The sequence below is a fragment of the Archocentrus centrarchus genome, chromosome 17 (assembly GCF_007364275.1).
Source record: "Archocentrus centrarchus isolate MPI-CPG fArcCen1 chromosome 17, fArcCen1, whole genome shotgun sequence".
Classification (NCBI taxonomy): domain Eukaryota; kingdom Metazoa; phylum Chordata; class Actinopteri; order Cichliformes; family Cichlidae; genus Archocentrus; species Archocentrus centrarchus.
Genome location: NC_044362.1, coordinates 28030987 through 28046509, shown reverse-complemented (window position 1 = coordinate 28046509; position 15523 = coordinate 28030987). Strand labels below are relative to the sequence as shown.

At 40.0% G+C, this 15523-nt stretch overlaps 1 protein-coding gene across 1 annotated transcript in view; it reads left to right on the top strand.

Annotated features, from left to right (window-relative positions):
- Positions 1-1083: 1083 nt before the first annotated feature.
- lig1 (ligase I, DNA, ATP-dependent) overlaps positions 1084-15523 on the top strand; it is a 60889-nt gene continuing 46449 nt past the window's right edge. Inside the window, 7 exon segments of the mRNA XM_030751782.1 lie at positions 1084-1260; positions 1829-1891; positions 4134-4314; positions 8116-8272; positions 9837-9956; positions 12096-12497; positions 12658-12766. Of these exon segments, the coding sequence (XP_030607642.1) occupies positions 1244-1260; positions 1829-1891; positions 4134-4314; positions 8116-8272; positions 9837-9956; positions 12096-12497; positions 12658-12766 (1049 nt within the window). The 5' untranslated portion in view covers positions 1084-1243.

The window sequence follows — 15523 nt, the reverse complement described above, 5'->3', positions numbered from 1 at the left end:
CCAGTAACCTTTAAAACTGTTGTTAACTATAATTTCAGATGCTCTTCTGCCTATAATTTGCCTTTCAGTGGGAAGCATCTGCCAAATGGCACATTCTCTGAGTACTGCCTTTGATTGGGACTACTTCTAGTTGCAGCATAATACGCACTTGATCGTCTAGTCCAGAGTGAAGTCACTCATTTTATATCTCAAATGTCACATCTCTTTTTGAGCTGCAATTCATGTGAGACTCACAAATATCTGATAACTTTTCACAGTCCCTTCTTTTATTTACTGTAGTCTTCATCATATTCTGCTTGTGACTTTGCGATATGCAGTTTTCCTTGGTGGATGTAATGTAGGCAGGAAAAGTTGGTGACACCTTCAGGAGAACTTGGCTCTCTAATGAAAGCCAGACTTTACTTTTGAGTATTGGAGCCAGTCAGAATGGGGGATGTTTTCTCAATATCTGCAGAAAAGGGATAAAAATGCAGCACAGTCCCTCATAGAGAAAGACACCTGGTCATCGTAGTATCTTTAATTAAAGTGAGCTTGGCACCAAAGGACAAGTCAAAATGTCAAGGCCTATATTCATATAAGCAAAAAGAAAAAAAAAGCCTCTATCGCTGTCAGATTAAGACACTTTTGAGCATGGCACATCCATTTTCCCCCTCTACTTTCCTCCACCAGCGTGTATAACTGGCATCATTCTCCTTATTTTATTGATCATGGTTTCCAGATGCCTCTTTAGCTTGCTTGGCACCATGTTGGCACTGCCTGAGTACAAATCAAGCACTTGGGGTGTTGACATCCCACAGTAGTCTCTCTTTAATTATTTTTTCTTTAGGTGGATTTTTGTGGTTTTCCCTGCAAAAAGTTTGACCTCTTCCAAATCTTCTCCTCCTCACTATCAGTCATGACCTCTGACGTGTACTTGCTGGAAAGAAAATCATTACTTTTTGTGTAGCTACAATAATAATGTTTGTTTGGCGCAGTCTTTGGGAGCCACTGGTACACAGCCTGTATGTGTCAACTCAACTTGTACGCGCATGCGTGCAGAGCGGAAACGGCCCACGTAGTGAGTCATCTCGCTTTTAACGATCTTTGGCTGAGATGCAACTTTTGGCGCCGAATATTCCAACTTATTATTTTGCCCCTCAGCAGCGCGGGAGTTTGTGTGTTCGCGTGTGAATGTTGGACCTTTGCTGCAATCTAAACGTTTGTTTTAACCGGGTATCAGGTGAAGGACGAGTTTAAAGACATCATGCAGCGGAGCATTGCGTAAGTGCAAGCCAAAGTTTCCATTTAGCTCGCTGGAAATTAGCGCTAGCTTGGCGATGTTTGTGTGTGTACAGTATTTACTGGCTACTGTAGGTGTGTAATAAGTGGTGTTTAGGGGGTTTTAAAGGTGTATTAAACCCCACCTGCAAAAAACCACCCACGGTTATTTCAATGTCAATTGGACTACCTGTAAGCTAGCTTTAGCATGCTTTAGTCTGCGATCCCTGTTAGGAGAGGAGGCTTGTTTTTACCTCCAGCACAGATACATAAAATATTCTAACCAGACAAACGTACAGGCTCTTTAGAGGCAGGCTGTTTTTGTACCATATGGAGATGTTTTCCAGCGGCTGTGACCCAAGCAGCCATGTGAAACCACATTGCTTTAACACTAGTTAGCAAAGATGGTAATCTGTGATTCAGCAAGTTTGATAATTTACAAGCAATCCTGTTTTCGTGTTGTAAAAGTGCGTCTTTATTAGTAATTTTATTACACTTTAATGCACTAAATAAAGACATGTACTGGTATAATCATGTATCAGGCCAATGAATGCATATTCTCTTCTGTTAGATCCTTCTTTCAGCCCAAGAGCAAGGACATTCAGAAGAAAGTTGCGGAGGAGCCCGTGAAAAAGTGAGTTTTTCTTTTCAGGCGTAGAAAGTAAAAGCACTGCATTGTGCATATTGAAAGATGTACGTCTGTAGATGTATTCATAGTGGTATTGCCTGGAATCACTATTAATTTAGCAGTGAAGTTATGGCACTTTAAAATCTCTCAAAGCAATAGAATTAATTTGGACACGAATGTCTCATTTGTGACGAGCCTTCAGGGTTTGACTGCACATGTTCGCATCCCTTGTCAGGGTATAGTTCAGGCAAAGAGTTGGTGTTAACTTATTTAACACAAACCTGTGCATCTTCCTGTCACTGAAGCTTTTAATATTTCCGTGCTGTTACTGTGAAAGCGGATCAGTTTCACGCTTCAGAAAACTCATAATTTTACCTTTAAATCAGATGTAAAGAATACACATTCAGACCTTGGATAAAATGGCAACAGTTCAGTTTCAGTTAAACCTTGTTGCCGTTTTGCTCCTGAGTGGCTTTCGGGCCCGTTGGATGCATCAGTGGAGGTACTGATAAATTAATGTGTATCTGAGCTCAGGGGAGATACGAAATACATCGTCCTTTAATCACAAACATTGCTGTCAGGTGTAAGTCTAACAGGAGAAAAAAAATCCAGCTTATTTGCATTAAATTTGTGTTTAAAAGCTGGAAACCTAATACACACATCGACTAAAGCTTTCTTTTTTTTTTTTTTTTTTTACTTTTAGGAAAACCTCATCAGATTTCTAATTTATTGAATCATCATATATAGTTTTATTATTCAAATGGCCAAAAGAAATGGTAAAACACACAATTAATTACTGTAGTAGGTAAGACAAAAAAGACTCATCCTTAAATATATATGAACCTTTCATGCCTACATGTGTCGTCACCACATCAAGCCCAACTTTGAGTAAAAAAAAAAAAAAAATCCCTGTAAATCTTTTGATTTAGCTTCTAATTTCTTTATAATTGCGTAAACAAGGCCGTTTGAAAGAATGAACCATTTAATACAGCTGGTCTATTACCACAAGGATGGAGATTTTACTGTCTGTAATGTGGCTAAAATACCTGCATTTGTACGAACTAAGGCAGAAGCACAAGGCGAGGTTGGCTGATATGGTGCATACTGGAAGCATTTTCAAACATTTTCGTGTTGAAAACCCACCCACGCGTGGCGCGTGTGCAGTTATCTTCGAATCACAGATCTCGGCTTCTGAGTGAAACTTTGTGTCCAGTAGTTCCCGTCAAAAGAGAACTTGAGTTTCTCATCTCCGAGCTGCTTTGGTGATAAAATGTTCATTATCTCTAGACTCTTTAATCTTTTAAGTACGTCTTAAAACTCACTTTAATTGACTTTCCTTTATGTAATGATCGCCTCATCATTGCTTTGACCTCTTTTTACGAGTCTTACTTTGATTTTATAGGTTTTCTTTTTTATGATAGATTTTACTGTTGACGTTGTCCTTGTTTTTTTTTTTTAAAACACCCACTATCGCACCTAGTGGTCGACAATGCCACATGAATTAACCTGAAAGGGGATCTTTTATGCTTTTCCTTGTTTTCTGTCATAAATATACTGTTAAAATGGTGGATGCTTATATTAAATGCAATTAGTTTTGAATAATAAGGTCAGTGTGGGTTTAAGTAATCCCTGTGAGCCACAAGCTCAGGCTTTAGACAGCTCTAGGCTCTGTATTAGAAAGTTTTTTTCTTCTTTTGGATCTCTATGACTGGAAATCACAGAGATCTGGCTGTGGGCAGAAGTCCCACCATCCTGCTGTTTTGACCGTCTGTTTGTGCGGTGCAACCAATCAGAAGAAAGCTGGCTTGTAAATTTGCGTGCTTTGAAACTTTTTAAATATAACTGAAGTTATCAATATTATAAGAAGAAGTAAACAATGACTTCATCAACTCAAGTTGAACTAGGATTGCACTGTACTTCTGTATAATGCTCAGTTTTAATCAGTGGAGTCGGTGTATCCTTTATTTAGGCAGGTAGGTTATTAAAAACAGCAGCAGCGGTCTAGCAAAGACAAAACCCATTGAAGAAATTGGTGTAGCTTAAAAGGAAGTATCACAGTCACGCACATTGGTGAAATGCTGCCCCCTGGTGGTGAAAGCTTTAGTAAACTTTTGCAGAAGGTCATTACAAAAGGTACCTTTTTAAAAGCAGATGATGAGCTCAGGGGCTGCTCTGAGCAGGGCAGGTCCACTTTTATGCTTTTTTAAGTTTTGTGATATCTGAACTGTTTTTCTGTGGTCCTCTCCAGACCCGTTAAGAGCCCTCTGAAGGTGCAGAACGGTGTTCATGAAGCGGATTCGCCCGTCAAGAAGGTTGCCAAACGCTGCCGTCAAATCTTGGACAGCGATGATGACGAGGCGCCAGTTGTTAAAGAACAAGTTCCTGGCAAGGGACAGGGAGACAAAGAAGCTCCTGTTAAAACGGAAAAGGTAACAGCAGCATTTGGTTTTCTAATTGGGGATGTCAGAGTTCATTTAATCTGTTAAATTCAGCACATCAGCTGCAATTTGTGAGTGACATTTTTGCCAATAAAAGACTGACAGATTGATGGGATGGCATGGTGGTAAACAACAAAGCAGGCGTGCTTTGTACAGGAGTTATTGAAACGGCGTGTTTCCCATCAAATGTTGAACAAGTTGCGTGTAACTAAGACTCTTAGGACTCCTGTAGGCATATCAGTGCCTATTGTTGTTTTAGTGATGGGGACACACAGTGCTACACAAAGGCACAGTAATTGTACGGTGAATCACAATTGGACTGCATTTGTCAATAATCCATGTAATGAAAAGACCTGATTTTGAGCTTTGGCTGTCTTTCAGCCACCTGTTGTTTGACAAACACTTCTCTTAACCGCTCTATTCATTTTGTTTGTCGTATGCCAGCAATTATTCACTATTTGTTGATTGAGGGACACGATTACGATGATACATGATGTTTGTTAGGACGCCCTCACCCCAAATCCCTTTCATATGGGTACAATTATTAATTTTTTTGTGACAAAATACTAATATAGCCACTATTATACTCTTGGCAGCTGAGCAGCTCCCCCACAGATAAATGTAGGGAGGCGACTAAAGATCACTTTCACCAGCAATTAATAAGCTGGTTCATTATTGGGCTGTAAAATGTTAAATGAAATGTCAAAAACACCTCAGCTGTTATTGTGACTTACTTTTAGCCTACGTCAAATGGTGGGAGGTTTTCTCAGATGACCTCAGGATATCCTTCATAAACAACACCTTTCATTTTTTTATTAATTGTAGTGATATGGTATGATTTTAATCCACATCATTAGTTCAAATTATTTTAGTTTAGTGTTTACTGTTCCGGGACTTTTATGAGGCTTAATGTTGATCTGGTTACTTTTGTACAACAACCACTTGGAGGGGGAAAAGCCGGATATTTGTCTTTCTGACTAGTTTGCTAGTGTTTAAGAGGAAGAACATTTTTAATGATAAGTTTTTATGTTGTTGAGACCAATTCAGTGGAGATGGTCATTTGTTGTTGTGTCCGGTACAGTGAGGTCAGTAGTCTGAGACTGCAGTATGAATGCTTCTCCACCGAAATACCGAGGATGGAGTGTGTCTCCGAATAAACGTGCACGTAAAAGGATTTATTTATTTTTAACTGTCCTCTGACTTGTTGGTCTTCAGTGTTGATCAGATTTGCTCAATTTCAAACTAGCTTTTCTAACATATTAATCAAACATATCTCTAATTTGACTGTAATACAGTGTATTTCCATACAAAGATGAGTGAAAAGTTGAATCTCAACAAAACAAATCTCCACGAATTTCATTAACTTCAGGATATGTTAGTATTTACTTTTGCATTAATGACAGCAGCACTTCAGCTGCACAGACTCCACCAGTTTGTTCCAAACCGATAAACCCAACAGGAATGTTCGTCTTTCCCCAAACACGAAGCGAAGTTTCATTTTTCGTTAAGTGCCGTCCACAGCAGAGTGGACGGGTCTGGAGTTAAACGGTGATTATTGAGACTGAAGGATACTGAGAGTGAGGCCAATGGGATGATGAGGAGTGCAACTGAGAGCTGCAAATACATTTCTGTTGCTTTTCTCCAAGTTCTCTTCTTTATTCATTGCTATATATAAAAGTGAAGTTGAACCATAGAGCTCCAGCTGCCCTCAAATGGCATCAGTAAACTTGTCCTCTATTTCAGAGTGTTGGTGGTGTCAGGAGAATCCCATCTGATGAGTGTTTTGTAACACAGTGTAAATAAAAATTTTCACTGCAGTTGAAATATTTTATTTTGTGCAAACTCTTAATTCACCTCTGTCAGCGTTAGCTGGTGGCTATTTACATCCGTTCGCCTCATTTTATAGGCTTTCTATCTATGCGTGTACCCGATATGGACAAAAGAATTGAGCCACACATCTTAATCTTTGAATTTAGATGTTTTCAGTCCCATTGCCACAGGTGTATAAAATCAAGCACCTAGCCATGCAAGCTGCAAAGATTTGTGGGGGACAAAAAAAAGGTCATTCTGAAGAGCTTACTGCTGCTGTTCTAGCAAGTCCATCTGTGACATTTCTTCCCTCCTAGATATTCTGCAATCAGCTGTAAGAGGTATCATTGCAAAGTGGAAGTGTTAAAGAACCACAGCATCTCAGCTGTGAAGTGGCAGACAACGTAAAGTTACAGAGTGGGGTCACCGAGTGCTTGAGGCGCACGATGTGCAAAAGTTGCCAGTGGTCTGCTTACTCAAAACCACCTCTGGCATTAACATCAGCGCAAAAACTGGCTGCCAGGAGCTTCGTGGCGTGGGTTTCCATGGCCGAGGGGCTCCTGTAGTTTATATTTAGTCGTAGTATCTCATAAATGCTCAGCAGGGTAGAGGTCAGGTGATTGTGGAGAGGTTGTGAAAGCTCCAGTATGAATCTTTGCCCACAAAGATGCAAAAAAAAAAAAAAGAGGGAGAAGCTTGTCTCTGAAGAATAGCGTTGCTTCTCCTCAGTCAGTGGGGAGTTGATTCGATGCAGGTGTCCAGCTTCTCAAATCCTCCACCATCATGTTTCATCGTAGGTTTGATCTGCTGTGGTATCATTCTGTCTATTGTTTGTCTCCTCAAATAAACCCTCCTGTTGCTGCTGTAGATCTCTAACTTAGATTCATCAGAAATTTTTTTCTTTTTTTTTTTTGTCCATCATCCACTGTAAATTCCTTTTTTTCTCAGCCTACCCCAAACATTTGACCTTGTTTCTCATTACGAGATGTGATTTAGAGACCCTTCCAGCCTCTCAGACTATTGGTAGACAACCTTCCTTTAACAAGACTCTTGCCAGAGGTAGTCTTGTGTTCTTTATTTAGCTAATTCTGTTTTCTGTGGCTTTGCTTTTCTATTTCTCAGAGAACAAAGCCTGCGGTATTGATCTTCTCGCGGTGCGCTCACTTTTGCTCGGCTTGATCGTGCTTTGGATTCAGCTGATCCAGTTTCCAGATAGATCCACGCTGCCCTCTTGTAAACCTTTACTCTAGCCATGATTCGAAGCCCTTAAAACCTTACTTGGCTCAGAATAACCTGATGCTGATGCCATGCCTCCCATTATCATAGTGGTGTTAAAACTCCTTTCAGGCATGCACTTCTTTCCATGAATCTTGCAGCATCTGAACATGTTGTTTCATGTCTAAATGAGCACCCGTGTCACTTTTTGTAGATTACTCAGTCAGTAAATTCTCCATCACAAGTTTTGTCATAAATTTTACTTGAAGTGGTATTAAGATGAGTCCTAAAAAGGCTTAAACCTTTAAGGATTTTAAAGGTTTTGAACTCTGGTGGTTTCCAAATCTTACTAAAAGGCTGGGATACTGCATGTTTCCTCACTGTCTTTTTATTTTTTTATTTAATTCGTCAAATTACTTTATTTCACACTCAGTAAACAATTTTGGCAATAAAAATTTCATTCTTACGACAAATGAAAACACAAATACTCATGTTCCTTGGCAGAGCAGGCCACATTTAGGATGCTCCACACAAACAGACCACAGCAAACTGATATTGTTCTGGACAGCTGGACAATTGTTACTGTCACTTCCTTTTAATTTGCAATATTATCCGCCGATGACGAGGGCCGCGCTGCTGATGCAATTTTGAAAAAAAGAAATGATCTCAAAAACACACCATGATCTGCGGTAGTTTTGCCTGTTCAAGCTGTTGTTCGTGCTGCCTCTTGTCATAATGTGTACCATCACTCGTGCTTGTGCCTTTCAGAAGGATGATGTGTTTAAGGCAGTTCCCACCCCCCTGTCTCCACCATCGGCCCCAGCCACGCCTGTAACCCCGGCCACCCCAGCCACCTCGGCTTCGTCGGGGACCCCCGGCACTCCCAGCTCCATCTCCCCCACTGGGATCGTCAAACGCAAGACTGGTCAGCATCCGAACAAATTTTCATTAACTGTGTGTTAATTAAGTTGTTTCAGAATTGTGTTTTCCAGCTTGTTTTCCAAAGTTGCAGCATTTTGAACTTTGACACCAGCAAAGGATTAATAGCTTTCCTGCCTCGAGCTATTTTATTTGATTACTTGTTAGCAGGCGCCTAATGGCTCCAAATACTCATTATTTCACAACGAGGGAGAAAACAGGAAATTTATCTCAAGCTGAATGCATAAGAAGTTTGTTCACCAGAAGCAGCAAAGTGCATTTTTTTTCCCACCCTTTTCTTTTATTTGTCTTTCCACTCTCTGGACTGCCTTAGATTGACAACCACTAGACTAGACTGTGATTGCGCTATTATTAATCTCATCTGCTGCACCACAAGTACACCCTCCTGGAGCCTATATCATTATTTTTCTGCACGTCTTTGCATTGTGATACTAATATTATTACTGCTGCATTGTCTTAGGAGCGCATCATTTGTGCTGACTGGGAGTTAATCGAACCAGCAGAGCATGTCGTCCTATTATTGCAGCTGATTGTCGATGTTTATTTGGGTTCTTTTTGGGGTTGCAAGCGTTAGAAGGGAAAAAAAGGCATGGACCTATAGTGATTATTATTTTATAGCTGCAGCATTTGGTGCACAACAGCTTGAACATTTCACATCTGCAAGAGAAAACTGAAAGAGGGCTGCTGTTTCTTATTTGTAAATTCTTAATCAGATGATGTGTGCAAATATGTGCATTTAAAATGAAACAGAATTGCAGAGTGATTTTTTTTTTTTTTTTATTTTTTTTTGTGCCTGTTTGTTCAAGATCCAACATATCTTGTTATATGTAAGAAAAACAGCAAGTACAGAGAGTTTAAGCTGCTTAGAGTTTTCCAGCACTGTAGCTTTGTTTTCATTTGGGAAGCACCTCCTCTCCCACTTTGTTTCCTTCATCCTACTTTTTTCGCAGCAGTAAAAGTGGCTCATTCTCTTTTCATCGTCCCATTTTCTTTGTGTTTGATGACTGCAGTGTTTGCTTTCACCAGTGGTGCGTTGCCACAATAAGAGCCCCGCCACCATCACTGCTGGAGAAAACATCACATTAAAGTAACTCCCTAATTCGACCAGAAATTGCATTCTTAATGTCCCAGGTTAATGCTTTCATTATAATAACCAGAAGAAAAACATCAGCAGCGCTACCTGTGGTAGAACCCTTAACAAGGGCCAAAACAGAGGTGGATGTGGAACCAAAACCAAAATTGCCCTCGAGCATCACTGCTGCATAAAATTACAGAGTAAATTACACTGGAACTGTAAGCTGCTGCGCTGCATAATATCTTTCAGGATAGAATTAGTGTTTTTATTAGCAAAGTACGCATCTGTGATTCTTTTTTTTTTTTTTTCTTTCGTTGCCCTACATCTGCAGCAATGAACACACTCGTCCTCTTTTCATCTCCACATTCTCTTTCTGTTTGATCCTGGCATGATTTCAGCTGGGATGCCTTATCATTTAAAAAAAAAAAAAAAAAATCATCATCTTTTAACATAATGCTTGTCCTGATGTGTGCAGCGAGGAAGATGTTCCCTAAGAGGAAGCTCAACGAGAGTCTGAAAGAGGAGGCTGAGGTCAACGAGGAGCAGGGTCAGCAAAACAAACGACCACGTGTGGAGGCCAGTGCCAGCAGTCGAGGTATGCTCCTGCTTCTGCTGCGAGTCTGATAACAGAGTTTGGCTCCTGTGCAGGTTTGGAAAGTCCAGGTGAGAGTGGAAGTTGCACAGACACAGTGGATGTAAAGGGGAAACAAAGCAGCATGTTATTATATTAATGCACTCACACATTATCACTATTAAAATTCATTTTTGGGACTAACCACTCGATTGTATCCTGACTGAACACAAACAATATTTTTGGTTCTGCAGAGTCACCGTACCATGCAGCTTAGTTTCTTGCTGTACATCATCTCATCCAGTCATTTGTTTACAGAACGTTTACGGACGATTAGTTTGATCAAAAGAGCAATAATTTTGATAATTAGTCAGATGTTAATCATCAGGCAAATTGCCAAACACTTTGTGGTTTGAGCTCCTCAGAGCTTTGTTAAATCGTGAATTTGAAACATTTAAAATGTTGCTCTGACAAAATAAGCGTTTTCCTTGCTGTCGCAGCGCTCTGGCATTTATTTACATTTCTGGATTTTTTTTCTCAGAGCTTAATGGTCAGTGGAGGAACAGGAAAAACAATGATAGATCATCAAATTAAACTAGCCCTGTTGTCATGGTTGTGTGTTATTCAGAGAGTTATGGTACAGTGAGGAAGTGATCTCTGATGCTGACAGATAAGCTCAATAAATACTGCAGAATTGGCAAAAACTGCAGTTCCTTTAGTCGCCACTTGAGGCTGGTGCCAAAAGTGGGTCAATTTCCAGAGAGTCCGACGCCCCATTCTGACCAGGCCAGCTAATATTAGCTGATAACGTAACGCTGCATCCTCTTGCTCAGATCACTTCTGGCTTCCAAAAAAAAAACCAAAAAAGGAATGAAACAATCCAAGGTGGCCCATCTTTTATATATAATCTACAGCGATGCCCCCCCCAGTCATGTAGTAATGGTGACCTCCAAATAAAGAGAGAAGGGCAACAAAAAGCCTGAGATTCAAAGTGTTACTGCAACTGTAGGAGTTCTGCACTGTGATAAAAGAAGGCTCATTTTTACCATCTGTGAAAGGCAAACTGAGAAATTTACACCATCCACCAGAGCCTGTTTGGCTTTGTTTAATATGTTAGTCTATGTTTTGACACAGACTCTCATTAACAGTGAAATTACAGACTAGAGAGCTGCCCAAGAGTGCATACCTCCACCAAGGCTGAGAATTCACTCCACAACATGCATAAATTGAGATTAGTTTGTGATATTTTCTCGAGAACATCAAGACTATAAAGACACGATGCAAAATATCCATTTTGTCTCACAATGCTAAACAGTTCTTCCAAATATTCTTCGGTCCAGATCCAAATAAACTCCAAAAATTAATCCTGTCTTAGTTGTGCCAAAAATGTCTCCTGTAATTCACTTTAAAGTGTGAATCCATCCATTAACTTTTTGAGTATTCCTCCAAACAAACAAACCAAATTGGTCATGAAACCACCTGGGCAGAGGTAATAGGCTGTTTTGGGGGAGGGTCCAAGTCACCCTGTCTCACAACAGTCCACTTCACACGTGTTCTCACTACTGGAAATACTCCATTTGGATTAGATGAGGGTGCTGCCTGGCTTGTATTTTCTCAATATAAATTCACATATGGTCGGTCACACTTCACATGCACTCTGAATTTGGGAGCTGACAGGTTGAAGACTGTATTAGACATTCGAGAAACATCTAGAAAAGCTAGAGTTATGTATGAAAACCACTTTAGTTTGTAAAGGCAGACAGCAGCTGAGCCGGTCTTTTTTTCCCACAGACAGGGAAATGGCTCTCTTTCTCTTTTCTAAAATTGTCTGGTAAAGTACCAGCTGTACCAACAGTCCATTCCACCACTTACTTTAATGTTTGAATGAGAAAATTAAAGTTTCATGCTGCCCCCCTTACCTAGCCAGTATCATGACCCCAGCTCTGTCTGCTGGGAGTCGGTGCTACAAGTTTGTCAATAGTAATTTCTCTTAGCTGCCTCTCTCAGGTGAAAAGGAAACCTCAGAAATATAACCTGCGGCATTTACTGAAGGAGGCTCTTACGTCTTCAAACATGGGCTCACAAAAAAACTGGGTTGCCCTCAGTAAACCTGCTGGCATTTTTCTCTTCAATGACTCCACTCCCTTTTCTCTCCCTGTGTAGGTAACACAGATGAACCCATGGAGGAGGATGCAAAGGAAGAAAGGGTTGAAAAGGCAGTGACCGAGGCTAACAGCCCAGGAGACGAGGAGGTGGAGAACAAGCGCAAAGAAGGAGAAAAGACCAGAGAAAAGGAGGAGCAGGTGGAGGAAAAGAGCTCTGATGAGAAAGAGGAGAAAGCTGAGGGGGCGGAAAAGAAAAAAGAAGCAAAGCCGAAGACAGATGATGATGATGATGATGATGATGATGAGAAAGGGCCTGCTGTAGCCAAAACGGAGGTGGTTGAAAAGGACACGCAAGACGCAGAAGAGAGCCCAAAAAGTCAAATGTTAAAAAGGCAGAAAGAAGCAAAAGAGCAGAAAGATAAGGAGCCGGCCAGGAAAGCCCCAATCAGCAGTTTCTTTGGTGAGGAGAAATTTGCATAGTTCTGTGCTTGCATAAAAAAAAAAAAAAACTGTATATGAATGTGCTCTGCTTTTATCAGTTTGGAGAACAAGGCAAAATAATTCTTCACCCCAACCCCTGCTTCACCCTCACCTTGTCTTTTATTTATTTCCTTCAATAGCTCCCAGAAAAGCATCAGCGAAGACGGAGAAACCTGCGAAGAACGAAGGGGAGAAAAAGACGAGTGCAGACAGGAAGAGTTCAGAGGAGGAGAGCAAAGACACCAAAGGGTAAGACAGGTGCCTGAGCTACCTGTAACAGGAAGTTACAGGTAGGCCCGACAGCTTACTTACCTGTTTGTTATCTTGCTTGATGCTGAACTAATCCACGTGTCTTATGTTGATTGATGTCTGCCAGAGAGGTTACATTTTATTGATTCAAACTAGGCACTCACTGCACAGAAACACTGCATTTGGTTCCTTTTTCTTCAGTTTTGGTAAGATGTGTTTGAAGTATAGCTACAAATATGTTGACAAAAGCAGAAATGCACTGTTACTTTAAGCTTTGGAAGAAATAAATGAAAAATGAATCACTGTGGAGCCACAGTTGGGTGGGTGGATGAGAAATATAGTCTGCTTTTTGAGCAGTCTCAATCAAGCCTTTTAGCCAAAACAGGTGAAATGCTGCTGTTTTTACAATGTGTTGTGTTCACTAATGCAGGAAATATTAAAAAAAAAAAAATCCAATAATATATGATATTGATACCATTAAAGCGTTAATCAAACAGAGGTTATCATCATCATCATTCATTATTGGTGCTTGTTTTGTTTAGGGATGTCCCTGATGACTAATCGTCAATTGAACAAGAGAAAATATTTAGAGCGATTGACTGGGTGGTTCTTTTATTCAAACAAACAAACAAACCAAAAAAGGACATTAATTTAATTAGTGGAACCAATTAAACTCTCGATCAGTGTATGTTTAAAAATGAGTACACTTTCACAGATTGCCACCCACCCCTGATGAGATCAAGCTTTTTTTTCTTTTTCTTTTTTTTTTATACTTGTTTACATTTTATGTAAGTAGTCCCAAGATCTAAAGATGTTGTGTTGAGCCATTTTTAACCCACAAAGTGCTGATTTATATATATGTTCGGTAGAAATGTGAATATTAACACCAGCACTGTGGTGTTTCATTGCGGTACAGTTGTATCATTTAGTCTACAGTTCAAAAACACGCGTAAGTGTGCACCACCTCTTCAATATTAAACAGGCTGTGTCATCAGGTTCTGCTGTCCTCTTCCCTCTTCCTTCCTGATCTAAAGAGACTTGCTCATGTGAAGAGGAGGAGGGCCTGGCTGGTTGCAGCTACTTGGTCTCAGCCATAATTATTCGGAGCTCTTCAGTGTAGAGCGTACAAGTGTTGCGGGTGAAGAGGGGAGCAGATTTTGCTGCACACATGGATAACGAACACTATCATCATCATCACAAATAAACTGTAGCCCAAAGTCTGTTACTCAGCTGTGATGTGTGTGTGTGTGTGTGTGTGTGTGTGTGTGTGTGTGTGTGTGTGTGTGTGTGTGCGCGTGTGTGTGTGTGCGTGTGTGTGTTGCCCCTCCTTCGTGTAAACAGACAGTGATACAGAGTGCGAAAGAGATGCAGAACTCATCACTGAGATCAGGCTTAAATGGAGTTTCTAATGTACTGCATGTTCTGCATTATTTAATGTAATTACTTGCAGATATTCTATTACTAGGACTGTAAAAATAATGTAATTTATTGGCCAGCAATAAGCCATGTGTGCTTAGGAACAAAAAATAGTAAGTTAGGCTCAAAGCGGCGACGCAGCTTTTTCCATTTCTGATTCGATACCAGTCCTGATACCTCGGATTTGGGTATCTGCCGATACACTGCGTATTGATACAGCATCAGTGTTAAATTAATAAGCTGTAATCTTCACTATCTGAAGAAATTGGAGATCATTTTTTTTTTAATGTGTAAAACAGCATCAGCCTCAATTTAAACATTGTTTTCCTATCTTTGTGAAATGAAATGTGACACATAAATATAACCAGGAATATATATTTACTGAACTGGTATTTGTGAAATAATAAATGACAGCAGATCCAACTCAGGCATTATTCATCTAATTTATTTGCCTTTGTCTCATTTCAGCCCAGTGTGAGAGTCATTAGGCTGCAGGGTACTGCTGTTATTTACCTTTTTTACAGTTGTGCTAATTTCTCCTTTTCCTGCATATCTGCACACACAATAAACACCGCACAATGATTGTCTGTCACTGTGTAGCTTTGGAGCCAAATGCAGGTCTTAGCGTTGTAGCCTCAGCTCAGGTGTGCACTCTATAGTGCTGAAAGCCAATCCATTTGTCATGATTATTACTTATTATTGCAATTACTTTCTACCCCTTACATAAAGCAGTGCTTTTACTACATGTAAATAAACCAGCAGCAAATTACTGTTTTGTCATTTTGAGGTCACGTTAACTATTCAAGCTACAAACTATTTTTGGCTCTGGAAAGGCGGGAGATGCATTTTTCATCCTTCTATTTATTTTTTTATCACTGTCTTGTGTGTGACACTTAAGGAATGACAGGTATTGCATACCAAAGAAAAGTTCACAGCTGTAGTTATCTCTTTGTAATGAATTCAGACAATGATATTTTGTTTGAGGAAAAAGAAGCTCAACATCTTGCATGTTCCTGCAGGAAAAGAGAGTTTACAAATTGAAGGTTTCTATCCCAGCCAATGTTTGTTTTTTTTTTTTTTGGAAGCAATAATTGCTGACAAGAGAAACACTTTTCTAATTAATATGCTGAACTTTTTCAATTCAGATCAGCTTTGCAATAGTTGAGCTTCTTTCTTTGTGAACTAACCAGGAAAACTACCAGAATGTCCTCCAAAGCCCTCACTACAGTTTTTTAAAGTATCTCATTGTTATGATAATCATGTGCATGACTCTCTGCCTACAAAGAAATCTGAGTTGGCACCAGTCACTGTAACAGCTGTCGCCATCCTTCATTTGGACAC